Genomic DNA, 27,983 nt, shown 5'->3' with positions numbered 1-27,983 from the left:
TGATGGGTGTTGCGCCGAAATAGACACGCCTGATAGGTGCAGCTGGAGCACAGCTCCTATCCAATCAGAAAGCGCGTTATTGGTGGAGTGGCCGGGTCGGTGGAAAGGGAACCGAAGCGGAGTGAGAGTAGTTGGTGATATCGTTCGGTCCGGAATGAGTTCCATCGGTACCGGGGTGAGTCCACGTGGATGGCGGGCCTGCTGTTGATGTGGCCGAGCGATGGGCAGGAAAAATATCGGAGGTTTTCAGCCTGAAAGGGTTGTTTCCCCGGGCCTGGGTACAGGGCGCCAGGCCGCGGGGAGCCGCTTTCAGCTCGGCCGGGTCGCTGAGCAACTTCACAAGGGCCCGGACACTCCCGCCGCGTCTCTGCGGGTGAAGCTGCTGAGTCACCGGGAGCCTCCGCAGTTAAAGCGAAAGTAACGGCGTGGGGGGAGGATTTAGTGACGGCCGCCGGATTGCAATTCATCCTTCAATCCGGATCACGGAGGAGAGCGGCTTCTTGCTCGTCAGATGTGCATTTCGAGTTGAAAACGTCTGCGATGTGTTGCGGGAAGACAACCTGATCTTAAAATTAACGAGGTTTCAGTTCGAAATTTGGACGGACTCTCGTTGACGATTATTTTGTAAATTCCACGTGAATTGATTCACATAACCTAGGTTGTTTTTGCAGATCTTACTGATTTGTATTTTTAAATAAATATTTATTAATAGGGGCTTCCTGAGTTTATATCCAACCAGTTTATCTCTTCCTTACTCTTAATAGATTGTTTCATTGATCTCATGTGTTGAATCTTGGCTATCATCCAACCGAAACCAACAAAAGAGAAACAAAATCATGGGGATAATAGTAACGAGAACTTAGGATTTTGATACAGTAGTTTAAAGACTACACGTGGTCAGGTTCGGATTTATTTTATTTTGTATTGAATTCATGACAGAGCTCTTCTTTATAATTCTATTATGAAATAAAAAGCCTAGAACTCCACTTTGAATATTGCCATGGGATCTTTTACGCCCACCTGAGGGGGCAGCCTCGGTCTTGTCCAAAAGAAGGCAGTGCAGTACTCCCTCAGATGAAATGTCAGGCCAGATTATATGCTTAAATATTTGGTTTGGAATTTGAACCCACAACCTTCTAACTCCAAGTAGAAGTGCTACCACTGAGTCAGGGCTGGCACCTAAGTTTCAAAACAAGGAATTATGGTCCTGTGTCAACTAGACATAATCGTTAGGTGATTTGTTAATGTGTACGTTGTGTGATGGTGTGGGACATATCCAAGTTTCAATATAAGATCATGCTTTTGGTGACATTTGGAAATGTACCATTATCTAAGCAGGTGATGGTAGATCTACTTTTGTAGAGTTTTGACATTTTAACTTGCAGTTGGGAACGGCAAGCTAAGTTGGGTTCTCGTTTTAATATTGTACATGCCAGAGAAGGATGAAAAGATGTACATTTTTATATAGCATCTTTCACATCCCCAAAAAACTTCACAGCCAATTAAGTTATTTTTGAAATGCAGTCATGGTTATAATGTAGGATACATGTCAACCAATTTGCATACAGCATAGTCTTGACAAATAGCGATAAGCCGGTTTGTGGTGTTGGTTGAGAGAAATTTTGGCCAAGACACAAGATGAACATCTTATCTATTTTGCATAATGTCGTGGAATCTTTTATGTCCACCTGAATGTTTAATGGTCCCACGCATGCTAACGTGAACATTTTTTTTAAAGTTGGACAGCCGAGGGGCAGCTTTCTCCCAATCAGCAGAGACGAGTAATGCAGTAATATTGCAGCCTTAATGTGCTTTCCAGGCCAGCTTCTTAAGTTATATGCAATTGGTTCTGAATGCTAGCATTGTGAATAAAGTGAAAATCATTACATCTGGAAATGATGGCTTTACAGAGCTCCACTGATGGCTGAGAGTTTATCTAGTGAGTAGCCGAGTGTTACAGACTGGGAAGGTTCCACGCTCCATCCACGATCTGTGCTGAGTTAGCTGGTATTAGGCAGGAGTCTGGTTCCAATACTCATGTCGCAGTATCTCTGTTAGGTCTGGCAATGCCTTGATTTTAAAAAAAATTCTCATCTTTGTTTTCAAATCCCTCCAAGGCCTCGCCCCACCCTATCTCTCTAATCTCCAGTACCACAACCCTCCAAGATATTTGCACGCCTCCAATTCTTACCTTTTGTGCATCCCTGATTTTAATCGCTCCACCATTGGCGACTGTGCCCTCAGCTGGCTAGTCCCTAAGCTCTGGAATCACCTCCCTAAACTGATACCTCTCTACCTCTCCTCCTTTTAAGAGGCTCCTTAAAACTTACTTCTCTGACTAAGCTTTGGTCACCTGTCCTAATCTCCTTTTTATATGGTTGTCAAATTTTGTTAATGCTTCTGTGAAGTGTCTTGGGGCATTTTACTATGTCAAAGGTGTTGTACCTGTATAAATGCAAGTTGTTGAGGGGGGCGATTGGTCATAGTTCTTCCTACTACATGTCTGTGATTGGTATCCACGGAACCATGCCCAGTAAGGATCCCTGATTTAAAAAAAGATAACTGTACTTGGTATAGAACTTTTCTTTTTGTAGTTTGCTGCTCTAGTATGGCATGTTAGTGTCTTGTGCATGGAAAGACAGGTAAGTTTCTCCCACTGTTTAACCTTGCTGGTTAATTAATTAATTAACTAAAGGCTAGATATTTTCCTACAGGGGTGGTGGGGGGAGGGTTCATTACAGAAAAATCTGCACTTGTCCTCACCTAACATCCATATGTGCCTAGTTTTGAATGTTCCTGCATAGCATACTTTTGCCCAAGGGCTTCATGAGGTCGTTTTCTCTCTTCCACCCCCCTCCCCCGGCAAGTTCAGGCAACTCCTTACATAGGATCACATAGGATGTATGGCACAGAAACTGGCCATTTGGCCCAACCAGTCCATGCTGGAGTTTATGTTCCACTGGAGTCTCCTTTCTGTCTTTCCTCATTTAACTATCCGCATAACCCTCTATTCCTTTCTTCCTCATGTGCTTCTCTCGCCTCCCCTTAAATGCATCTATACTATATGCTTCAATCACTCCCTGTGGTAGCGAGTTCCTCATTTTCACCACTCTCTCGATAAAAAAAGTTTCTTCTGAATTCCCCCTATTTGATTTCTTGGTGACTACCTTGTATTAGGTCACCCCTCCTGTGAAGCATCTTGGGACGTTTTACTACGTTCTCGAGAAAAGAGACCCAGCCTGTTCATCGCATTTCTGGTATCATCCTTGTAAATCATTTTTTGCACCCTCTCCAGTGTCTTTATATCCTTCTTATAATATGGTGACCAGAATTGTACACAGTACACCAAGCAAGTGTAGTCCTTCTTGCTAGCTGTTTTTTCATATTTGAATTTAGAAGCATGGAGTTTTGCAAAGGGCTGTAATTAATCCTGTTTCCTCACTGGTGGATAAATTCTAAAACAGCTCGTATCAACAGCGTGAGATATGTGTGAATTATTAGGAACATAGAGGCTGTACCTTTGTGACCCACACAGATTAAAAAGCTTGGACATCCCAACTGTATGGTAAACATTTGCTGTTATCCTAGCTATTTTCTCATTCCAAGCCTCTAGCCGAGAGATGGTGACATTATTTGCAGAATTGCTGGCAGTACTTGTATCCTGCCAATTTATGGTACAATATGCATTTAGTGTAGTATTTTGATCTCGGCTAGTATCAAATTTTTTAGAAAGAAGACTTGGATGTATCCTAATAGAAGTCTTTAAAATTATGAATGGGTTGGACAGGGAAGATGTGGAATGTTTCCACTTGAGAGAATCCAAAACAAGGGGCCATAAATACAAGATAGTTACTACTAAATCCAATAGGGAAAAAAGGAGAAATATCTTTACTCAGAGTGGTTAGAATATGGAACTTGTTACCACAGGAAATGGTTGAAGCAAATAGCTTGGATGCTTTTAAAAGGAAACAAGATGTGGAAATATGCAGGCTATGGCAACATAAAATGGAAAGACCCCCGAGAGTAAGGTTAAGGTGCCTTGAAGATGAAATGAATTACCAATTGAAATTTGATTACATTTTGGCGATGCTAAGGAAGCATGACTAATCAATGGGACAGAATATACTAATCAACAGGGTACAGACAAAATGTAATGAAGGAAATATTGTAATTAGAATAACCCAATTACCAGGGCACAGACAAATGTGTAGTCAAAGGAGATGGGACAGATTATAGAATTGTATAAACCAGGAGGAGAAACCCCACCTAGGCAGTGAGAACCCGGGAACAACACTCGATAGAAGTAGGTGCCAGGGACAAGACCCTTGACGGAACAAAAGCAGGGACCAGGGAGCGACCCTTGAAGGAACAGTGTCACGACCGGATTGATCACCTGGGACGTATTTGGTAACTGAGAGTGTTGAGTTAAACAGAGTATTTTGAACAGCAAGGAACACCTTTTGGAATGCCTTGTTTGCAGAGTTGAGTTAAACGGATAGTATTTTGAGTGGAGAGGAACACCCTTTGGAACACTTTCTGCAGAGTTAAATAAATAGAGTATGAGTAGTGAGCCTTATACTACTTTTGTATTGAGTAACTATAGATTATAAGTAGTGAGTCTTGTACTTTTCCTGTATTAAACGAACATTTACAATACTGTCACTTGTCTAGTGTAATTTGGTATTTACCTCAGGAACCATCGCAGGCAACTATTAATCACATGACTAGCGAAATTGCCGCTTGCGTAACACAAGATGAATACATGAGAGAAAAGGAAATAGAAAATTTGCTGAAAGGCTGAGATGAGGTAGATGGAATGGGAGGAGAATTGTGGAGTAGAAACACCAGCGCCGATTAGTTAGGCTGAATGGCCTGTTTGTGTTGTATATTATCTGTAAACATTTTATTTTGTTGCACTGAAGGGGTGCCAGTTGATTTGTATTTGAAGAGAATTTATAATTTTGATATTACTCATGGCTATAAAATTTGTTTTGTTTTTAATTTCCAGTATGATTTGTCAGCATCCACCTTCTCTCCTGATGGACGAGTATTCCAGGTTGAATACGCCATGAAAGCTGTAGAGAACAGTAGGTAAGGAACCCATAATGCTTGCAGAAATGTGTTTTTGTAAGGAATTTTCAGAAGTTTTAGTGAGGTTCAGCTCGTCTCGGGCTTATTTCTAAGTGTTGATTCCTTGCTGGAGTACGGTTCCACAGGCATCGGTTGGCTAAGTGGCCATTATTCACATGCGAGGATCAATGTGTTGTTCAACTGTGGGGGGCATCATAACCAAACCTGACTGTCATTGTCCAGTGTCTACTCAATTATTTCCAGAAGATGTTGCTGATTAGTGATCAGGAGCAGGAATTTTGGATGAGTTCTCTTTCCCTCTCCCCCCTCCCCCCACCCCCCCAAACCCAATCTAAGGTACTGAGGTCAATTCATTTCTAAATTTTATAATTCAAGACTGCGATTTGGTTAGATGTTCATTCCATTTGGTGAATGTTGCCAAAATCTTCACATTTCAAAACAACTCTTGCATGTATTTAAAAGCTAATGCTAAATTGAGAATTCAACCCTCCCTCTAAAATAAAAGCAGATACAAATGTTTGTGATCTCAACCTTATCCTTTTTCTTTTTCTTGTCCAATTCAATGTGTTTCCTTCTGAATTCATTTCACAGTACAGCCATCGGGATAAGGTGTAAAGATGGAGTAGTGTTTGGAGTAGAGAAATTAGTCCTTTCTAAACTGTATGAACAGGGCTCCAACAAACGCATATTTAACATCGATCGTCATGTAGGAATGGTAAGATCATTTTATAAGCATCCATCCCCCTAAAAAGTCATGTTGGTTTGCAAGATGAAATGAAAACATTCTTGTAGCTCGAGGGTTGTTGCTGATCAGTGTCTGTAAACCCAGTGTACAAAAATGTATTAAATATATAAATAATTGGTATTGAATAACATTGTCGTTTAACATTTACTGTCTTACTACAATGGTGCATCATATTTTGATTTGAGTCTAACTATTGTAATTGACATCACAGTAAGCAACTTTTGTTTCATCCGACAGGCAGTAGCGGGTCTTCTGGCAGATGCCCGGTCTCTCACTGATATTGCAAGGGAAGAAGCTTCCAACTTTAGATCCAACTATGGATACGATATTCCACTGAGGGTATGAGATCTGCTTAGCAGTGTTATTTTGGTACAGCTCTAGATGTTTAATGGATAAACTGCACAGCATGACGAGGTGCCACATAAAAGGTTACTGCACAAGATAAAAGTTCATGGGGTTGGGGGTAATATATTAGCATGGCTAGAGGATTGGCTAACAAACAGAAAACCGAGAGTCGGGATAAATGGTTCATTCTCTGGTTGGCAACCAGTAACTAGTGGGGTGCTGCAGGGATCAGTGCTGGGACCCCAACTATTTACAATCTAAGGGACTGAGTAGCCAAGTTTGCTGACGATACAAAGATGGGAAGAAAAGCAATGTGTGAGTAGGACACACAAAATCTGCAAAAGGACATACAGCCTAAGTGAGTGGGCAAAAATTTGGCAGATGGAGTATAATGTTGGAAAGTGCGAGGTCATGCACTTTGGCAGAAAAAAACTCAGAGCAAGTTATTATTTACATGGAGAAAGATTGCAAAGTGCTGCAGTACAGCGGGACCTGGGGGTACTTGTGCATGAAACAAACAAGGATCGTATGAAAGTACAGCAAGTGATCAGGAAGGCAAATGGAATCTTGGCATTTATTGCAAAGGAGATGGAGTATAAAAGCAGGGAAGTCTTGCTACAGCTGTACAGGGTATTGGTGAGGCCGCACCTGGAATATTGCGTGCAATTTTGGTTTCCATATTTACGAAAGGATATACTTGCTTTGGAGGCAGTTCAGAGATGAGTGGGTTGACTTATGAGGAAAGGTTGACTAGGTTGGGCTCTACTCATTGAAATTCAGAAGAATGAGAGGTGATCTTATTGAAATGTATAAGATTATGAGGGGGCTTGACAAGGTGGGAGCAGAGAGGATGTTTCCACTGATGGGGGAGACTAGAACTAGAGGGCATGATCTTAGAATAAGGGGCCGTTCATTTAAAAGAGAGATGAGAAGAAATTTCTTCTGAGGGTTGAAAATCTGTGGAATTCGCTGCCACAGAGTTGTGGAAGCTGGGTCATTGAACAAATTTAAGACAGAAATAGACAGTTTCTTAAATGATAAGGGGTTATGGGGAGTGGGCAGGGAGGTTCAACTGAGTCCATAATCAGATCAGCCATGATCTTATTGAATGGCGGAGCAGGCTCAAGGGGCTGTATGGCCTACTACTGTTCCTATTTCTTATGTTCTTAAAAAATTAATGCAGTCACTATAACCATAGAACAATTGTTTCTCCCGCTGCGCTCGACCCCATCTCTGCTTCTACCACACTAGGACCACTGCTTTTCTTTATTTATTAATGACTTGGATGTAGATGTACAGAGTACAATTACAAAATTTGCAGATGATGCAAAACTTGGAAGTATGGTGAACAGTGAAGAGGATAGTGATAGACTTCAAGAGGACATAGGATGGTGGAATGGGCAGACACGTGGCAGATGAAATTTAACACAGGAAACTGCAGTGTGATACATTTTGGTAGAAAGAATGAGGAGAGTAAATATAAACTAAAGCGGGTGTATGATCAGAGCGCTATGTGCACAAATCGTTGAAGGTGGCGGTGCAGGTTGAGAAAGCAGTTTAGAAAAAGCTTGAGGGATCCTAGGCTACATGAATGAGGTATAGAGTACAAAAGCGTGGGTATTATGATGAATCTGTATAAAAACACTGGTTTGGCCTCAACTGGAGTATCTTGTCCAAATCTGGGCACTGCATTTTATGATGGATGTGAAGGCCTTGGAGAGGGTGCAGAAAAGATTTACGAGACTGATTCCAGGGATGAGGGGTTGGAGAAGCTGGGGTTGTTCTTGTTGAAGTTTGCGAGGAGATTTGATAGAGGTGTTCAAAACAATGATGGATCTAGATAGAGAGAAACTGTTCCCATTGGCAGAAAGGTCGAGAACCAGAGGATTGCCAAAAGAACCAAAGGCGACATAAGAAAAAAACACTTTTTTACGCAGCGAGTGGTTAGGATCTGGAATCCACTGCCAGAAAGGGTGGTGGAGGCAGACTCCATCACGGCTTTCAAAAGGGAGTTGGATAAATATCCGAAAGAAAAAAATTTGCAGGGTTACGGGAAAAGAGCAGGGGAATGGGACTAGCTGAGGTACTCTTGCAGAGCCGGCATGGGCTCGACGGGTCGAATGGCTTCCTCCGTGCTGTAACCATCCTGATTTTATGATTCTAACAATGTTTTATCCACAAATGCATCTTAAATTCCCATTTTTCAAATATGAGCCTGAGTGGTGATGGCAGGGCACTGTAGCCCAGCACAATCCTGACCTTGCCATAAATTGCCATACATGCATTTCCGATAGAGGTTGCTGGATAGAAATGCAAAGTAGTGAACCATGACTTTTTTGAATAAACTCCCTTCTTTCTTCCCCCTCCCCCAGTTCCCCAATGCTGAAGAGCTCAGGCTAATTGCAATATACAAAGACTGCTCAGGAAACTCCGCACAAACTGGGGATTGAACCTGGAGCCTTTCTGGTCTTTGTGGCTTAGCTTCTCACTAGTTGAAAGTGGTTGATGAAGAGTGAATTGCATTGCTTCTCTCAAATGAATACATTAACAATCAGAGGTGATCGTATCAAAACATATAAGATAATGAGGGGGGCTCGACAAGGTGAATGCAGAGAAGATATTTCCACTCATAGGGAAAACTAAAACAAGGGGGCATAGTCTCAGAATAAGGGGCCGTCCATTAAAAACAGAGATGAGGAGGAATTTCTTCTTGGGGTTGTAAATCTGTGGAATTCTCTGCCACAGAGAACTGGGGAGGCTGGGTCATTGAATATATTTAAGGTGGAGATATTTTGAGCGATTTAAGGGAAAAGGGTTATGGGGAGCAGGCAGGGAAGTGGAACGGAGTCCATGATCAGATCGGCCATGATCTTATTAAATGGTGGAGCAGGCTCGAAGGGCCAAATGGCCTACTCCTGCTCCTATTTCTTGTGTTCTTGTGGGTTGATGTCCTGTCAGAACTATATTTTTAAAAAAAGTTAGAGATATAACTGGTTTTAAACAAGTGCAGAGGCGGGGAGGAAAGAACAAAAAGGAAGGTCTGTGGCAAGATTAAAAGACAAAAGGGTTGATGGTGTGAGGCAAAAGGAGATTGTAATAGGACAAGGAACAAAAGATGGGTCTAGAAGAGATTGAAATGGAAATAGCTGAATCAACAACTGCTATCTGGAAAAAAATGAGGGCAGAGGCTATGATCTGGAATTGTTAATTATTTGGGCCAATGTAGAATTTTTTGGGTTCATGTGATAACTTTGAAGTACATCAGCATTCTACAAGTGTTTATAATTTTACTTTGTTAAACTTAACTAAGAATTTCTTTTTTTTTAGCATCTGGCAGACAGAGTAGCAATGTATGTCCATGCATACACATTATATAGTGCTGTGAGGCCGTTTGGAAGCAGGTAATTTTATTGTAAAATTACTACTGTGTAGTGATCTGAAAAGTATGATTTGTATTACATGTTTATACAGTTGATCTAAGGTAGCTCTTGTATTTAGGGGTGTGTGGGGGTGGGGTGGGAGAAGAATGTGAACCAACAGCTGAAAGATTGTGTGGAACTGGTGTGTGATGTTTGATTAAATTAGGAAATGTGCATGTCACAGATATTTAACTGTATACTAAATATTTAGCATTTATACCATTTTTAGATACATTTATTGAAAATCTAAGTGACACACATTTATTCCAAAATGTTGTTTCTTTATAGCTTTATTATGGGTTCTTATGATGAGGATGATGGAGCTCAGATGTACATGATTGACCCTTCAGGAGTGTCACATGTAAGTGTCTCCAAGAATATGTTGCCTGTCCTACTTTTTTGTAATTCATTCGAAAATCAGTATGTAGCAGTGGTTTTAACACCAGTTACCAGATACTAACTAAACTCCCATTAGCAGCAAGATGTTCATTTTTAATATTTATGGGAAGAATGAAGATATTTCTATAAACCTAAAGCATAATTGTACCTTTGGATTTAAAAAGTGCATAATATCGAACTTGGTAAACCAAGTTTAACACTGCACAGGATTGACACTGCCATTTCAAACTTAGATGGAATTGGACTTCCTTCTCCATTTCACTTTATTCAAGTCTTGTTGGATCCTGACTCTAGATTTACATTGCAAGTTTAATAGTGGTATGGCAGAAATTGCACTGGTACCAAATATGCAGTGTAAATACACCCAACATTTGAATATTTGGATTTGTCATTTAATAAATTTTGCTTTTTATTCTTTTTGTTCAGCACATATTTTTAGTTGTCAAATCAGCTGTAGTATATCATTTTTGAAATAACTGGAAACTTAAAATTTGCAAAAGTGTCAACTTCTTGGATGTCCTGTGTACAGATTACAGCTTCAAATCAATTGTAGGCTCAAACGACCTAAATATTTCTTGCTTGTTTTCCTTTTTTTTTTCTTATCCTCCCCTTGCTCTTTGGATAATTCTTGGCCGAAGGGGAAAGTAGGCGACTTAATTGCAGTTGTTAGGGCAGCGTGGCGTTTTGTTCAGAATTCGTTTACAAGAGGAAAAAAAGCCCCAAAACTTTGTTGTCCTTGCTTAAGTGTGGCATATTCTATTGCACTGTATGCACTGCAATAGGTGAAATATTTTTTCAACAACCAGAAATGCTTCCTGTCATTGTGGAGGTGATTAAACTATGCCGAATATTGCAAACTTTACATTTATGGTGTGATGTTGGCCTTGGAAGCCTTTAGAGAGGAAGTTGCATAGCATCACCTAATGACATCAAATGCTATAATAGCTGCACTTGGCCTACAAACTATTAGCATTTTATGTCATGTTCTCTTTTAGCTCACCTCATCACATGCTATTATGTGCCCAAAGGATGAAGCAGACACAAATAACTTTCCGGAAATACTAGGGGACCAAGGGTCAAGTGAGGAGGAGGAACTGAAGGAAATTGTTATTAGTCAGGAAATTGATGGGATTGAAGGCCGATAAATCCCCAGGGCCTGATGGTCTGCATCCCAGAGTACTTAAGGAATGGCCCTAGAAATAGTGGATGCATTGGTGATCATTTTCCAACAATATCGATTCTAGATCAGTTCCTATGGATTGGAGAGTAGCTAATGTAACCAACTTTTTTAAAAAAAAAAGGAGAGAGAAAACAGGGAATTATAGACCGGTTAGCCTGACATCGGTAGTGGGGAAAATGTTGGAATCAATTATTAAAGATGTAATAGCAGTGCATTTGGAAAGCAGTGACAGGATCGGTCCAAGTCAGCATGGATTTATGAAGGGGAAATCATGCTTGACAAATGTTCTGGAATTTTTTGAGGATGTAACTAGTAGAGTGGACAAGGGAGAACCAGTGGATGTGGTGTATTTGGACTTTCGAAAGGCTTTTGACAAGGTCCCACACAAGAGATTGGTGTACAAAATTAAAGCACGGGTATTGGGGGTAATGTATTGACATGGATAGAGAACTGGGTGGCAGACAGGAAGCAGAGTAGGAATAAACAGATCCTTTTTAGAATGGCAAGCATTGACTATGGGGTACTGCAAGGGTCAGTGCTGGGACCCCAGCTATTTACAATATACATTAATGATTTAGACGAAGGAATTGAATGTAATATCTCCAAGTTTGCAGATGACACTTAGCATCCTCCTCACAGCTCACACTGCCACACAGCTAAGAGGCTGCAGGGTGACTTGGACAGGTTAGGTGAGTGGGCAAATGCATAGCAGATGCAGTATAATGTGGATAAATGTGAGGTTATTCATTTTAGTGGCAAAAACAGGAAGGCAGAATATTATCTGGTGACAGATTAGGAAAACTGGAGGTGCAACAAGACCTGGGTGTCGTGGTACATCAGTCATTGAAAGTTGGCATGCAGGTACAGCAGACCATGAAGGAGGCAAATGGCATGTGGCCTTCAAAGCGAGAGGATTTGAGTATAGGAGCAGGGAGGTCTTACTGCAGTTGTACAGGGCCTTGGTGAGGCCACACCTTGAATATTGTATACAGTTTTGGTCTCCTAATCTGAGTAAGGACGTTCTTGCTAGTGAGGGAGTGCAGTGAAGGTTCACCAGACTGATTCCGGGATGGCAGGACTGACATATGAAGAAAGATTGGATCGACTAGGCTTATATTCACTGGAATTTAGAAGAATGAGAGGGGATCTCATAGAAACATATAACATTCTGACGGGATTGGACAGGTTAGATGCAGGAAGAATGTTCCGATGTTGGGGAAGTCCAGAACCAGGGGCCACAGCCTAAGGGGTAAGCCATTTAGTTCTGAAATGAGGAGAAACTTCTTCACTCAGAGAATTGTGAACCTGTGGAATTCTCTACCACAGTAAGTTGTTGAGGCCAGTTCGTTAGATATATTCAAAAGGGATCAAGGGGTATGGAGAGAAAGCAGGAATGGGGTACTGAAGTTGCATGATCAGTGATATTGAATGGTTGTGCAGGCTCGAAGAGCTTACTCTTGCACCTATTTTCTATGTTTCCCAGTTTGTTCAGTTGAGGAGCCAGCTTCTAGGAAGTGTGTAAGAGGAGTGGCAGTTTATTACCTTGATGATGAACTGCTTTGTAATCTGTACCTCCCAAGACAAATTGTCTATGTTAAGCTGTGATGTGAGAAATTGTACACACTTTTCAGTTCATGGGATGAATGTATGCTACATGTGATTCCCTTTTTAATGACTTATTTCCTGCATGAGTACTGGAATCTTTTGTGGTTAAAATTCTGATTGTTATATTTCTGTAGGGTTACTGGGGATGTGCAATTGGAAAAGCTAAAGAAGCAGCAAAAACAGAGATTGAGAAGCTGCAGGTAAGCTAGAAGAAGTGAAATGAATATCATGTGAGGGAATGAAACTAAGAGGTATGGGAACAAACTGTGAAATGAAGTGAGATTTTTGGGACATTGGTTCGGAAGCAGACTGGTGTGGATTAACAGATCAGGCAAGAACTTGCGCGATAGATTTACTACTCAACTGTCCGCTTAATTAAAGGTTTGTGCTGCAAGTTAATGGTGTTATAAAGGGTGTATCAGAATGCTGCATATATGGTCTTGATACATGTGGCAATCTTGGGTGCTGAAATGTGTGTGACAGAATTTCCACAAGTATAATATGGTACATTATTGGGGGAGACACTGCATGATATCTGCTAAAACTTGGGAATAAACGCTGGAGACCTGTTGTAGAAAATGAGTAAAGGTGGTTTGCAGTTCACCACCTAAATATAGTTGGTAAAAGGTTAATTAGAAGAAAGCCTTGTACATCCTTAATATAGTACCTGTATTAGGAACATCATAGGCAGCACAACCTGAAAATTGTTCAAATTAAGACTGTTTCCTTGATCTTTTCAAGGGCTAAAATACTAGCAACCCTCCCAAGATATTGATGATTATTATGAGTTATACATCTAACAATCTTTTGCTGCCGAGGTCGAGCTGGATTTAAGTGGTCTGTGTCTTTTTGAAGCCACAAAGTATAATTGCAGAAGATAAATGGCTCGAGTTTAATTGGAGTTCAATTGATTGGAAGTTCCTGGTAAACATTAAATGACTGCCGTCTCAATCGTTTAAAAAAAAACAACTTTTGAAGAGTGGATGCTTTCAAAACTTTGATAATCTTAATTTGTGTCCATTTCGTGTCAACTCCATGATAAATTTTTCTATCAGAATTTCTAATGAACTGCTTATGTAAACTTGTCAGGATGTAATTAACACCCTCCTGCCAGCGGAGGTGCTGTAGCGCACCGCATTCAAATGCGGACAAGAATTTAATAGAATCGAACAGAGACCTCTCTCCCTTTCCCTTCCCCTGCCTTTCTCTTCTCCCTCTCTCCTGCCCCCCCCATCCTCTCATCTGCCCCCCCCCCTTCCCCCAAAATCATCAAGTGTATATGTAAGATATTCATGTTTTCCTCCTATAACTGCTTTACAGATGAAAGATATGACTTGCAGAGAAGTGGTTAAAGAAGTTGCAAAAATGTAAGTTTATAATTTCTCAAGATTGGCTACATGTATTTAGATTTTCTTTGGCTAAACAATCTTGCTCTTAGTACTAATTAAGTTACTGATTTACTTTAACAGATTCTGCAATAGGACATTTTTCAATTTTTTCCCCCCCCCCCCCACACACCTTTCCTGCCGGTGAGACTAGTACCAAAGTTCGGCCCCTAGATCTCAGCAGTCCACCGGTACTTTAGCAGTCCTCATGAGGACTGGAGTCCATTATTAAGGAAGCAGCAGCAGGTCATTTGGAAAAGCATAATTCAGTCAAGCAGAGTCAGCATGGTTTTATGAAGGGGAAATGTTTGACCAATTTAGAAACATAGAAATTTACAGTGCGGAAGGAGGCCATTTCGGCCCATCGTGTCCGCGCCAGCCGACAAAGAGCCGCACGGCCCTCGGTCAGCAGCCCTGAAGGTTACATATAAACCTATGAACAATGGCGGAAAGGTAAAGAGCACCCAGCCCAACCAGTCCGCCCCACACAACTGCAACACCCCTCACGCTAAAACATTCTACATTCTACCCCAACTGAAGCCATGTGATCTCCTGGGAGAGGCAAAAACCAGATTTAAAAACCCAGGCCAATTGCGGGGGGGGGGGGGGAAATCTCAGAAAATTCCTCTCCGACCCATCCAGGCGATCGAATCGAGTCCACCCTGGCAGAAAAAATAAATCCAAATTATTTAAATGGAGAAAAATTACAAAATGCTGCAGTACAGAGGAACCTGGGGGTCCTTGTGCATAAAACACAGTTAAGTATGCATGAACAAGTAATCAGGAAGGCAAATGGAATGTTGGCCTTTATTGCAAGGGGGATGGAGTATAAAAGCAGAGAAGTCCTGCCACAACTGTACACGGTATTGGTGTGGCTACACCTAGAGTACTGCGTAGTTTTGGCCTCCTTATTTAAGGAAGGATATACTTACATTGGAGGCAGTTCAGAGAAGGTTCATTGGTTGATTCTGGAGATGAGGGGGTTGACTAGGTTGGGCCTATACTCATTGGAGTTCAGAAGAATGAGGTGTGATCTTATCGAAAACATACAAGATAATGAGGGGGCTCTAAAAGGTAGATGCAGAGAGGATATTTCCACTCGGGGGAATCTAGAACTAGTCATAGTTTCAGAAAAAGGGGACCGCCCATTTAACAGAGTTGTAAATCTGTGGAATTCTCTCCCCGAGAGTTGTGGAGGCTGGGTCATTGAATATATTTATGGTGGAGATACAGATTTTTGAGCGATAAGGGAGTAAAGAGTTATGGGGAGCGAGTGCGAGTCCATAATCGGATCAGCCATGATCATTGAATGGCAGAGCAGGCGCGAGGGGCCAAATGGCCTACTCCTATAACTTACTACTCGCACAAGTTGTTTTGAAGCGTACATACATCACTGGTCCAATTATCCTCATCCAAAGCCTGTCTGCACCAGTGATCTCTGTTCAGCAGTAGTTCAGGGATTGCCCTGGCAGACAGTTGCCAAAAATTAGGTTGTGGACCAAGATTGTCCTGGTGGTGCATTTCAGCAGAATATATACTTGCTATGCCATGAGGAGTGCTCCCAACACACTACAACCATATTAAAACTTAACTGTAATTTCAAATGCTTGAAATGTAATCTATTAATTACCTACACTTAAGTACATTTTTAACCCTTTATTTAATATACAAGTTACTATTGACATTGATTTGCATAGAATAAGTAATTGTGAGTATAAAAGCAGGGCAGTCTTGCTACAGGTATTGGTGAGGCCCTGTATATACCTGGAATACTGTGTGCAGTTTTGGTTTCCATATTATTTAAGAAAGGATATACTTGCTTTGGAGGCAGTTCAGAGAAGGTTCACTAGGTTGGGCCTCTACTCGTTGGAATTCAGAAGAATGAGAGGTGATCTTATCAAAATGTATAAGATTGAGGGGGCTTGACAAGGTGGATACAGAAAGGATGTTTCCACTGATAGGGGAGACTAGAACTAGGGGGCATAATCTTGGAATAAGGGGCTGCCCATTTAAAACGGAGATGAGGAGGAATTCTTCTGAGGGTTATAAATCTGTGGAATTTGCTGCCTCAGAACTGTGGAAGCTGGGTCATTGAACAAAATTAAGACAGAGATAGACAGTTTCTTAACCAATAAGGGGTTATGGGGAATGGGCAGGGAAGTGAACCCAAGTCCATGATCGTATTAAATAGCAGAGCAGGCTCGAGGGGCCGTATGGCCTACTCCTATTTATGTTATCAAAAGATAGTTACTTTTCATAAGACTACTCATTCAATACTGAAAAAAATCATAGAATTATAATGCTTAAGTGCATACAAGCTGCTCACATGTTCTACCAGATGTTTAAGTAAAATTGTCATTTTGCAGTTGTAGCGTGAAGTGAAGTTGGTATGTGCTTACCACACACACACCTCCATTGAACACAACTACTTTTCTGGTAGTTGCAAGCTAATTGTTGACAAATCTTAGTGTGTACCTGATCTTATTTGTTTCGGGATAAAATGAATAACTGAGGGACTGCAACCTACAATTTATTTTCTGTCCAGACTAGCAAGCAACATTCTTTTTGAAGACCAGAACTCCTGACAGTGGTGCATTATATTCTCAGTTGTAGATTTATGAGTGAATATTTTTTCTTTTGGCCAAGCTTTACTGCTGCAATCTTGAGGAAAAGCTGAAAGGGAGAACATCTCTATTTCATTTGAATGTAGACAGCAAAAAGAAAATACATCTATTGTGTGACATTCATTACTGGTTCTGTTAATACCTCAAAGGCAACTTTATTTTCCTTTCCTCCATAATCTCCTGAAGTGCCAATTGCCTTCTGGTACTTTCCCAAGAGGTCATTATTTATGTCTAAGTTTTTGCAGATATTTGACACAAGCATGTCATCATACCCCCCAAAAAAACATTGCCTACAGCAGAAAATTGTTCAGATCTTGGCTATAAGAATAATGGTTGGTATTCAATTATGCCAGAATAGATATTTGTTTTCGATCCAGGAGTGCTTGTTTCATACAGTGGATGCCAGGTGAACCAAGTATTCCATTCCCCATTTTTTTTCCAAAACCAGACTATGACATGGTTATAGAAACAAATTGAGGCAAACAGCAGAGTAATTTGTATGTAGAGGTGAAATGTACTCTTAAGGAAACAAAAATGCCCTGTGCCTGTTTTCATGTACGCACAAGAGGTTGGAAGGCTGATGAGTGAATGACATCCCTTCACAACCTATTTTAGAATATTACATGGTGATTTTTGCAAAAGCAACATAAAAACTCAAGGGTTAAAATAGGGCTGCTGCCAGCTTAATATACACAAGCTAGTGGCAATTCCATTCTGCTTGTGGATTACAATGTAATGGTAAGTAGTATTTGTTACATTTAAACATTTTAGAATATTGGTCTCTTGACCAAGACTTAGTTAATACGAAATCAAGGCATTTGATCTTGTCTACAATCATTTTATTCTCAACTGGGCCACCAGATGGAGCACTTACTAATCTGTTCACAGAAATGTGTGTCAATCAGTGGTATGTCACTGGTGCTTGTGGCTTCGAACGTCCACCCTCTTAAGAAATAAGGGATTTCACTAGCTGCATTATGCCAACAGTATGTCCCTATAAATGAGATTCTATTAATTTGTAAAATACCCTGCAAGTGTAATTAATTCTATATATAGATTGGATGGTGGTAGATGATGGAATTAAAAAAAAAAATTGAGGTCAGAGCAAGAGATGAATCAATGACTAATCTAGTGTTTTTTTAAAAAAAACTCATACTATTGTAGTTAATTTTTCAAAATTCACTGTGCCTTCCCCCTCTAAAAAATCATTGTATTTGTACAGTTAAAGTATTTACTGTTTTTATCTTCAGAATCTACATAGTCCACGATGAAGTAAAGGATAAATCCTTCGAGTTGGAGCTAAGCTGGGTTGGAGAAAGTAATGTATTTTCTTTTAAAATTCTGTGTACAGTGATTATTTTCTTACCTTTTGATACAACTGGATGTGTCATCCTTTAAAACAGTAACTTGGTAATTTTAAATGCTCTGAATATTCCCCCAATATGGATTTGAAAAAATAGTTTCCCCATGCAGAAATATCAACTCCACATGGAAAGGCTTGGTTGCAATCCCAAATTTGCTTTTTGAATCAATAATTGGAGCAACTTTTGTTACCAAATCATATTAAACCCAACTTGTACTCTTAAGGCAGCAAGCAAGGGGGCTTTCAGTTCAAATTGATGGCACACTCAAGTTGATCTTCTGGCAGACTAATAATTTGAGCTAGACAGGTATACAGTCCTCCTGCTGTTAATAATTCACCAGACAACTGGCACATTGGTATTAGCTTGAAGGGGAGATTTGTTGCCAGGGTCTGGTAACCTTCTTATAGAAAAATAGGTGCAGGAATGGACCATTCGGCCCTTCGAGTCTGCACCGCCATTCAATAAGATCATGGCTGATCATTCCCTCAGTACCCCTTTCCTGCTTTCTCTCCATACCCCTTGATCCCCTTAGCCCCAAGGGCCATATCTAACTCCCTCTTGAATATATGCAACGAACTGGCATCAACAACTCTCTGCGGCAGGGAATTCCATAGGTTAACAAATCAGTGAAGAAGTTTCTCCTCATCTCGGTCCTAAATTGCCTACCCCTTATCCTAAGACTATGTCCCCTGGTTCTGGACTTCCCCAACATCGGGAACATTCTTCCCACATCTAACCTGTCGAGTCCCGTCAGAATCTTATACGTTTCCATGAGATCCCCCCTCATCCTTCTAAACTCCAGTGAATAAAGGCCCAGTTGATCCAGTCTCTCATATATGCCATCTCTGGAATCAGTCTGGTAAACCTTCACTGCACTCCCTCAATAGCAAGAACGTCCTTCCTCATTAGGAGACCAAAACTGAACACAATATTCCAGGTGGGGCCTCACCAAGGCCTTGCACAACTGCAGTAAGACCTCACTGCTCCTATACTCAAATCCCCTAGCTATGAAGGCCAACATACCATTTCCCGCCTTCACCGCCTGCTGTATCTGCATGCCAACTTTGTGACTGATGAACCATGACACCCAGGTCTCGTTACACCTCCCTTTTTCCAAATCTGCCGCCATCCAGCTAATAATCTGCCTTTGTGTTTTTGCCCCCAAAATGGATAAACTCACATTATACTGCATCTGCCATGCATTTGCCCACTCATCTAACCTGTCCAAGTCACCCTGCAGCCTCTTAAGGTCCTCCTCACATCTCACACCGCCACCCAGTGTAGTGTCATCCGCAAACTTGGAGATATTACACTCAATTCCTTCATCTAAATCGTTAATGTATATTGTAAATAGCTGGGGTCGCGGCACTCTACTAGTCACTGCCTGTCATTCTGAAAAGGACCCATTTATCCCTACTCTCTGCTTCCTGTCTGCCAACCAGTTCTCTATCCACGTCAGCACATCACCCCCAATACCATACACTTTGATTTTGCACACCAATCTCTTGTGCGGGACCTTGTCAAAAGCCTTTTGAAAGTCCAAATACACCACATCCACTGGTTCTCCCTTGTTCACTCTGCTAGTTACATCCTCACAAAATTCCAGAAGATTCGTCAAGCATGATTTCCCTTTTGGAAATCCATGCTGACTTGGTCCGATCCTGTCACTGCTATCCAAATGCGCTGCTATTTCATCCTTCATGATTGATTCCAACATTTTCCCCACTACTGATGTTAGGCTAACCGGTCTATAATTACCCGCTTTCTCTCTCCCTCCCTTTTTAAAAAGTGGCGTGACATTAGCTACTCTCCAGTCCATAGGAACTGATCCAGAGTCGATAGACTGTTGGAAAATGATTAATGCATCTACTATTTCTAGGGCCACTTCCTTAAGCACTCTGGGATGCAGACTATCAGGCCCCAGGGATTTATCTGCCTTCAATCCCATCAGTTTCCCGCCAATTTCCCTTCAGTTCCTCCTTCTCACTAGACCTACTGTCCCCTAGTACAATCGGAAGGTTATTTGTGTCTTCCTTAGTGAAGACAGAACCAAAGTATTTGTTCAATTGGTCTGCCATTTCTTTATTCCCCATTATAAATTCACCTGAATCCGACTGCAAGGGACCTATGTTTGTCTTTACTAATCTTTTTCTCTTCACATATTTATAGAAGCTTTTGCAGTCAGCTTTTATGTTCCCTGCAAGCTTCCTCTCGAACTCTATTTTCTCCCTCTTAATTAAACCCTTCGTCTTCCTCTGTTGAATTCTAAATTTCTCCCAGTCCTCAGGTTTGTTGCTTTTTCTAGCCAAACTATTTGCCTCTTCCTTGGCTTTAACACTATCCTTAATTTCCCTTGTTAGCCATGGTTGAGCCACCTTCCCCGTTTTAGTTTTACTCCTACTCCAGACAGGGAGGTACAATTGCTGAAGTTCATTCATGTGAACTTTAAAATGTTTGCCATTGCTTATCCACTGTCAACCCTTTAAATGTCCTTTGCCAGTCTATTCTAGCCAATTCACGCCTCATACCGTCGAAGTTACCTTTCCTTAAGTTCAGGATTCTAGTTTCTGAATTAACTGTGTCACTCTCCATCTTAAAGAATTCTACCATATTATGGTCACTCTTCCCCAAGGGGCCTCGCACAAGATTGCTAATTAGTCCCTTCTCATTACACATCTCTAGTTGGTTCCTCGATATACTGATCTAGAAAACCATCCCTAATACACTCCAGGAAATCCTCCTCCACCACATTGCTACCAGTTTGGTTAGTCCAATCAATATGTAGATTAAAGTCACCCATGATAACTGCTGTACCTTTATCGCACACATCCCTTATTTCTTGTTTGGTGGCCTGTACACAACTCCCACTAGCGTTTTCTGCCCTTTGGGATTCCGCAGCTCCACCCATACCGATTCCACATCATCCAGGCTAATGTCCCTCCTTACTATTGCATTAATTTCCTCTTTAACCAGCAACACCACCCCGCCTCCTTTTTCTTTCTGTCTATCCTTCCTAAATGCTGAATACCCTTGGATGTTGAGTTCCCAGCCTTGGTCACCCTGGAGCCATGTCTCCGTAATGCCAATTACATCGCTAACTGCTATCCGTGCAGTTAATTCGTCCACCTTATTCCGAATACTCCTTGCATTGAGGCACAGAGCCTTCAGGCTTGTCTTTTTAAACACTTTGCCCCTTTAGAATTTTGCTGTAATGTGGCCCTTTTTGTTTTTTGCCTTGGGTTTCTCTGCCTTCCACTTTTACTATTCTCCTTTCTATCTTTTGCTTCTGACTCCATTTTATTTCCCTCTGTCTCCCTGCTATATTGGTTTAACTCCTCCCCAACAGCACTCGCAAACACTCCCCCTAGGACATTGGTTCCGGTCCTGCCCAGGTGCAGACCGTCCGGTTTGTACTGGTCCCACCTCCCCCCGAACCGGTCCAATGCCCCAGGAATTTGAATCCCTCCCTTCTGCACCACTGCTCAAGCCACGTATTCATCCGAGCTATCCTGCGATTCCTACTCTGACTAACATGTGGCACTGGTAGCAATCCTGAGATTACTATTTTTGAGGTCCTACTTTTTAATTTAACTCCTAGCTCCCTAAATTCATCTCGTAGGACCTAATCCCGTTTTTTTTAACCTATATGCACGACAACTGGCAGTTCACCCTCCCTTTTCAGAATGTCCTGCACCCGCTCCAAGACATCCTTGACCCTTGCACCAGGGAGGCAACATACCATCCTGGAGTCTCTGTTGCGGCCACAGAAATGCCTATCTAATCCCCTATCACTATTGCTCTCTCACTCTTTTTCCTGCCCTCCTGTGCAGCAGAGCCCGCCACGGTGTCATGAACTTGGCTGCTACTGCCCTCCCCTGATAAGTCACCCCCCTCAACAGTACCCAAAGTGGTGTATCTGTTTTGCAGGGGGATGACCGCAGGGGATCCCTGCACTGCTCTTCCTGTTGGTCTTCCATTCCCTATCTGGCTGTGTACCCTTTACCTGTGGTAAGGCTAACTCACTAAATGTGCTATTCACATCATTCTCAGCATCGTGCATGCTCCAGAGTGAATCCACCCGCAGCTCCAGTTCCGCAATGCGGACAGTCAGGAGCTGGAGGCGGATTCACTTCCCGCACATGTAGTAGTCAGGGACACTGGAAGCGTCAGAGTTCCCACATGGTACAGGAGGAGCATAACACGTGTCCAAGCTCTCCTGCCATGACTTAACCCCTAGATAAACTTAAATTGGCAACAACAATGCTGAAGGTTACTTACTGAAATAGAAAAGAAAAAAGAAAAGCTACTTACCAATCACCAGCCAAACACTTACCTCCCTTGGCTGTGACGTCACCTTTCAATTTCTTTCTACTTTTTTGCTTCCCAGCTGCACAAACTCGCCTTTATAGGCCTCACCGATGCTGCTCGCACTGCCGCCTCCCGCCAAACTCAACTGTAGATATCTTTAATGGATAGTGGATCAAGAAGGAGGAAGCTAACCTGCACCATTCAAGCTAGATAAAATCCAGCTGTACATCTATGCACATTTACTGTGTTAGACATCCCGTTGATTCGGGAAGCAAAAGATTGAAAGATTTTTTATTTTTCTTGATACTTTATTATATTTCAATGTCTTTCTTTGCAGTTACAAAAGGCAGACATGAGCTTGTACCTAAAGATATCAAAGCGGAAGCAGAAAAATATGCCAAAGTGAGTGCAACTATATCAATCTTACAAATTTCATGTAGCTTTATCATTTCTTGCTTTGCTTAATGTATCTTCCTCACTTGACTTTTTTCTTCCTTAGGAATCTCTTGAAGAAGATGACGAATCTGATGAAGACAACATGTAATAAGATTCCTTTGAAATATACCATACTGTTTAAAACTAAACTCCTGCCTTCTTTGTAATTTTAAAACTGAAATCAGAGTGTCAAGTTTAAAGTTTTTTAAAAAAATGTCTAAATTTGAACTTTACAAAATACTTGTAGAAATGGATCGAGACAACTTCCCATGGTTAAAAGATGTAATGCTGTCAGATAGTGAAAAAAATAAAAATCTTGCTTAGTAACCAAGTTAGTTTGTTTGGCCTTAATAGGACTTTGTTGCAGAGGCAGTGTGGCTTTTCTGGAGTTATAGAACTGTTATATTCACTATATCTATATTCAGTGCGGCCAAGAGCTGCAGCTCAGTAGCACTTGTTTTTTTTTAAACTTATGAAACATGATAGAAGGAAATATACCTTTTTTTGTAGCTACGGTGACTAATTTGTGCAGAGGAGCAAAAGGAGGAAACACCAAATAACTTTCATTGGTTCCTGGGATGTTGGCGTCGCTGGCAAGGACAGTGCTGCCCATCCCCAATTGCCCTTGAAGCGCTGCAGTCTGTGGTGAAGGTACTTCCACAGTGCTGTTCGGGGCGGAGTTCCAGGATTTTGACCCAGTGACGAAGGAATGGCGATATGGTTCCAAGTTGGGATGGTGTGTAACTTGGCAGGGAACTTGCAGCTGATGGTGTTCCTATGCTGCCCTTGTCTTTCTAGGTGGTAAAGGTTAATGGTTTAGGAGGTGCTGCCAAAGAAACCTTGACGAGTTGCTGCAGTGCATCTTGTAGATGGTACACACTGCAGCCACGGTGCACCAGTGGTGGAGGGAGTGCCAATCTAGCGGGCTGCTTTGTCCTGGATGGTGTCGAGCTTCTTGTGTTGTTGGAGCTGCACTTATCCAGGCAAGTGGAGAGTATGACTTCACACGCTTGACTTGCTCCTTGTAAATGTGGAAGGGCTTTGGGAATCAAAGTGAGACACTTGCCACAGAATAACCAGCCTCTGACCTGGTCTTGTTGCCACAGTATTTGTGGCTGGTCAATAGTGACCCTCAGGACTGTGGGAAATTTGGTGATAGTAGTTATTGCTTGGTACTTGCCACTTAGCAGCCCAAGTCTGAATGCTATCCAGGTCTTGCTGCATGTGGGCCTCGACTGCTTCATTAGCTGGGGAGTTGCGACAGGAACTAAACACTATGCAATCATCAGCCAACATCCCCATTTCAGACCCACCCAGAGTACATTCTGTGCCCTTGTTACGCTCGGTGCTTCTTCCAAGTGATGTTCAACATGGAGCAGTACTGGTTCATCAGCTGAGAGAAGGCGGTAGATGGAAATCAGCGGGAGGTTTCCTTTACCTGAAGCCATGAGACTTCATGGGGTCTGGAACTCCCAGGGCCACACCCTCCTGACTATGCCACTTGCCCTAGTGGGCCTGTCTTGCCGGTGGAACAGGACATACCCAAGGTTTTGCTTTGTGAGGTACTGGAGAAAGAGGGAGCAGTTCTGTTGGGACAGGCACCATTGACTGGAACCAGTGTCCTGGCGAATCGAATAACTAGGACAATAGACGGGGTTGGGAGGATTCAGCAAAGAGTAAATTTAAAAGCAGCAAGAGAAATGACAAGGCTCTAGAGCAGAGTTTGGAGTAAAAATAAACAATGGGTCACAAAAGGGACAGAGAGTAACAAAGGTAATAGGGCATCTGTGACTAAGGTGACATCAGAGAAAAATAGAAAAAAGTCAAAGCTAAAGGCACTAGATCTGAATGCGCAAAGCATTCACAACAAAATCGATGAATTAATAGGTTTGATCTAATAGACATTACGGAGATGTGGTTCCAAAGTGACCAAGGTTGGGAATTAAATATTCCAGGATACTTACCTTTCAGAAGAGATAGGCAAATTGGAAAAGGAGGAGGGGTTGCCCTGATAAAAGATGGGAGCGCGGAAAATCAAGTAGTAGAATCCGTTTACGTCGAGCTAAAAAACATTGGTGGGAGTTGTTTATAGACCCCCAAACAGTAGTTATAATGTAGGGCACAGTATAAATCAGGAGTGCAAATAACCAGGGTAATACAGTAATCATGTGGGACTTTAATCTGCAGTAATGTGGAGGATGAATTCATAGAATGTATACAAAGTTTTCTAGATCAGTTAAGTTGAGGAACCAACTGAGGAGCAGGCTATTTTAGATCTAGTGTTTTGCAATGAGAAAGGGTTAATTAATAACCTTGTAGTAAAGGAGCCCTTCGGGAAGAGTGACCATAATGTGGTTGTTAAATCCGAAACTAGGGTCTTCAATCTAAACAAAGCAAACTACGTAGGTATGAGGGGCGAGTTGGTTAAGGTAGATTGGAAAATTACATTAAATGCTAGCGATTGCTTGTCTATCATACCTTTTAAAGAATTAATACATAATTTACACCAAATATACATTCTTTTAAGGCACAAGGTTTAAGGAAAAGTGGTCCAACCGTGGCTGACAACTTAGATAGTATTTGATCAAAGGAAGAGGCTTATGTTGCAAAAAGAGCAGTAAGCTTAAGGATTGGGAGGATTTTAGAATTCAAGAAATCGATAAAGAAAGGGAAAATAGAATGAGAGTAAACTAGTGAGACATAAAAACAGACAAAGCTTCTATAGGTATGTAAAAAGGAAAACATTAGCAAACTAAATGTGGGTAAGGCTGAGACAGGAGAAATTAAACAAATACTTTGTCTTCACGGAAGACATAAAAAACCTACCGGAAATAGTGGAGAACCAAGTGTATCCTTCCATAGGTAAGGAGACCAAACCCCAGGTGTGGTCTCACCAGGGCCCTGTATATTTGCAGTAAGAAGTCTTTACTCTTGTACTCAAATCCTCTTGTAATAAAGGCCAAAATACCATTTGCTTGCTGTACCTGCATATTAACTTTGATTTGTGTACAAGGATGCCCAGGTCCCTCTGAACACCACCATTTAAAAAATACTCTGCTTTTCTATTTTTCCTTCCAAAGTGGATAACTTCACATTTCTCCACATTATATTCCATCTGCCATGTTCTTGTCCACTCACTTAGCCTGTCTATATCCCCTTGCAGCCTCTTTGCATGCTCCTCATAATTTACATTCCCACCTAGCTTTGTATCAGCAAAATTGGATATATTACATTTGGTCCACTCATCCAAATCTTAAATAGCTGAGACCCAAGTACTAATCCACTAGTTACAGCCTGCCAAGCTGAAAATGACCCATTTATTCCAACTGTTTTCTGTCAGTTAATCAATTCTTAATCCATGCTGGTATATAACCCCCAAACTCATGAGCTCTAATTTTGTTTAATATTCTCTTTTGTGGCATCTTATCAAAAATCCAAATACACTACATCCACTGGTTTCCCCCTTACAAACTGGGAAAGGACTCTGTGGCAGAGTTCGTCAGTTTTATCCGCCAAAATTAACAAGTGGCACCATTCACACTTTCTGAATCTATGAAAATATATTTCCAGCATAAGTAATTGGATTCAAATTCAAGAGCTGATTTACGTATTCACTAGTTACATAGAATTACACAGTCGCACCAGTCTATGTTGATTATCCACAGGAGCAGTAGCCTTAATCCCACATCCGGGCAGTGATCCATTATCCTTTTCTTGACCTAGCCAATCATAGCTCGAGCATCTCCAGCAATGGTTTCACTTCCCACCCCCACACAGATACCTCTACTCACCGTTGGTGGCCTTGCCTTCAACTATCTAGGCCTAAATTCGAATTCCCTCCCAAACCTCCACATCCTCCTCAAATCCTACCTTTTTGACCAAGCTTTGTCACCAATCCCAGTATCTCCTTTATAGCCAGTGTCCATTTTCATCTGATTTATGCACCTGTGATTTTACTATGTTAAAGGTATTATTGCTGTTCCATCCTTGGGCCCTCCTCCAAGTCTACAATCCCTCTTGCCTTCAGCCACCTCCCACCCCCAAATCCCCAACCACCCAAACATTCTGTACCCATGACTGACCTCTTGTACATGCCCCTTCACCTCAGCATTGTTAGTCTTGCCATCAGCTGCTTGTCTCCACCTCCCTCCTCTGATTTAAGACCTTTCTTAAAACCCATCCCTGAACTGGCTTTTGGTCTCTGAAGCACCCTGGTATATATTATGTTAAAGGCACTAAAAAAATGAAAGTTACTGTTTCCTTCAACCATTAACTCTGGTAGTGCATTCCACAACCCTTAGTGTAATTTTTTTTAAATCCTTCTTTCTGCTCGAAATGTCTTGCATTTAATCCTCGTTAGACCCCACAAAAAGTGGAAAATTCTGCTTTGACCCTTCTTTTAGAATTTTAAACTAGTGGTGGGCTCTGGGATTTTCGCCAAACCTCTCCCCAAAGATTGCACATTGGGAATGTGGGATTGCATGCTGCTGTATTAACACAAGGCTGAGACCATTAACTCTGGTGGAAGAATAGAAATGCTGTGTGCATTATTTGCAATGGCAAATAGTTTGTTTCTAATCTCATTTCATGCTGTAACCTGGTATAAAAATGTGCTGCAGATACTTATTATAGTTTCAGTCTAGTTACAAAATTGTTCATATGAAATGTTTCTTACAATAAAATGCACATGCCCCTCGAGGTATTGCTGAGCAATAAATTAAGACCTGGAAGGGTCTGCCAAAACACTAATTTAAATTCTTTGGCCCTTTAAAGGAAGGATCCTGACTTGATGGTCTTGCCAGTGGGAAATCAGTTATTGTAATGTTTACAACCAAGTACCTTTTTTTCCCTTTTTAAACATGGAGACATCAACAAAGAATTTGGGGTAACTTTCTGGTGACCAGACCGATTAAATGCTAGCAACTGAATTAATATTTTCTGTGCAAATATTGAAGTATAAAATGTGTACTCTTCCTTTCCTCTGATCATTGTCAAGAAAATTGTAAAAGGGTACTTTTATTTAGTTCAGAAGCCACTATGGGTACTGGAATAAGAAATTTAGACTTGGTCTAGTGACATCAAT

The 27,983-nt window shown here is 41.4% G+C and overlaps 2 protein-coding genes across 6 annotated transcripts in view; one reads left to right on the top strand and one right to left on the bottom strand.

The window, feature by feature from the left end:
• Nucleotides 1-27,983, bottom strand: part of LOC139263300 (F-box/WD repeat-containing protein 7-like) — a 237,005-nt gene that overhangs the window by 133,763 nt on the left and 75,259 nt on the right. For 4 of the 5 annotated variants that reach the window (XR_011593087.1, XR_011593085.1, XR_011593086.1 and 1 more), the window contains exon 7: nt 25,727-25,801. Coding sequence is in view for 1 of the 5 variants with exons in the window: in XM_070879149.1 (XP_070735250.1) it covers nt 25,727-25,801 (75 nt within the window). In the remaining 4 variants the exon portion in view is untranslated. Of the gene's footprint in view, nt 1-22,752; nt 22,990-25,726; nt 25,802-27,983 lie in introns of those variants that run through there. The other variant, XR_011593088.1, reaches the window with a different exon arrangement.
• psma3 (proteasome 20S subunit alpha 3) lies at nt 67-23,231 on the top strand. Its single transcript, XM_070879151.1, has 11 exons — nt 67-175; nt 5,009-5,091; nt 5,683-5,806; nt 6,074-6,175; nt 9,509-9,582; nt 9,889-9,961; nt 12,919-12,984; nt 14,105-14,151; nt 18,044-18,111; nt 22,803-22,867; nt 22,965-23,231. Exons 1-11 carry the CDS (start codon nt 155-157, stop codon nt 23,007-23,009), a joined length of 768 nt encoding a protein of 255 aa, XP_070735252.1. The 5' UTR covers nt 67-154; the 3' UTR covers nt 23,010-23,231.

The sequence above is a fragment of the Pristiophorus japonicus genome, chromosome 4, assembly GCF_044704955.1.
Source record: "Pristiophorus japonicus isolate sPriJap1 chromosome 4, sPriJap1.hap1, whole genome shotgun sequence".
Taxonomy (NCBI): Eukaryota; Metazoa; Chordata; class Chondrichthyes; family Pristiophoridae; genus Pristiophorus; species Pristiophorus japonicus.
Note: the sequence above shows the minus strand (reverse complement) of the source record. Positions and strands in the feature narration are given on the sequence as shown.

What these genes read in the sequence shown, in the direction of transcription:
- psma3 (XM_070879151.1), top strand. Translation starts at nt 155, where the DNA reads ATGAGTTCCATCGGTACCGGG. An exon ending in TCGATCGTCATGTAGGAATG is followed by an intron (nt 5,807 to 6,073) that starts GTAAGATCATTT and finishes TTCATCCGACAG; the next exon opens with GCAGTAGCGGGTCTTCTGGC. An exon ending in GTGAGGCCGTTTGGAAGCAG is followed by an intron (nt 9,583 to 9,888) that starts GTAATTTTATTG and finishes GTTTCTTTATAG; the next exon opens with CTTTATTATGGGTTCTTATG.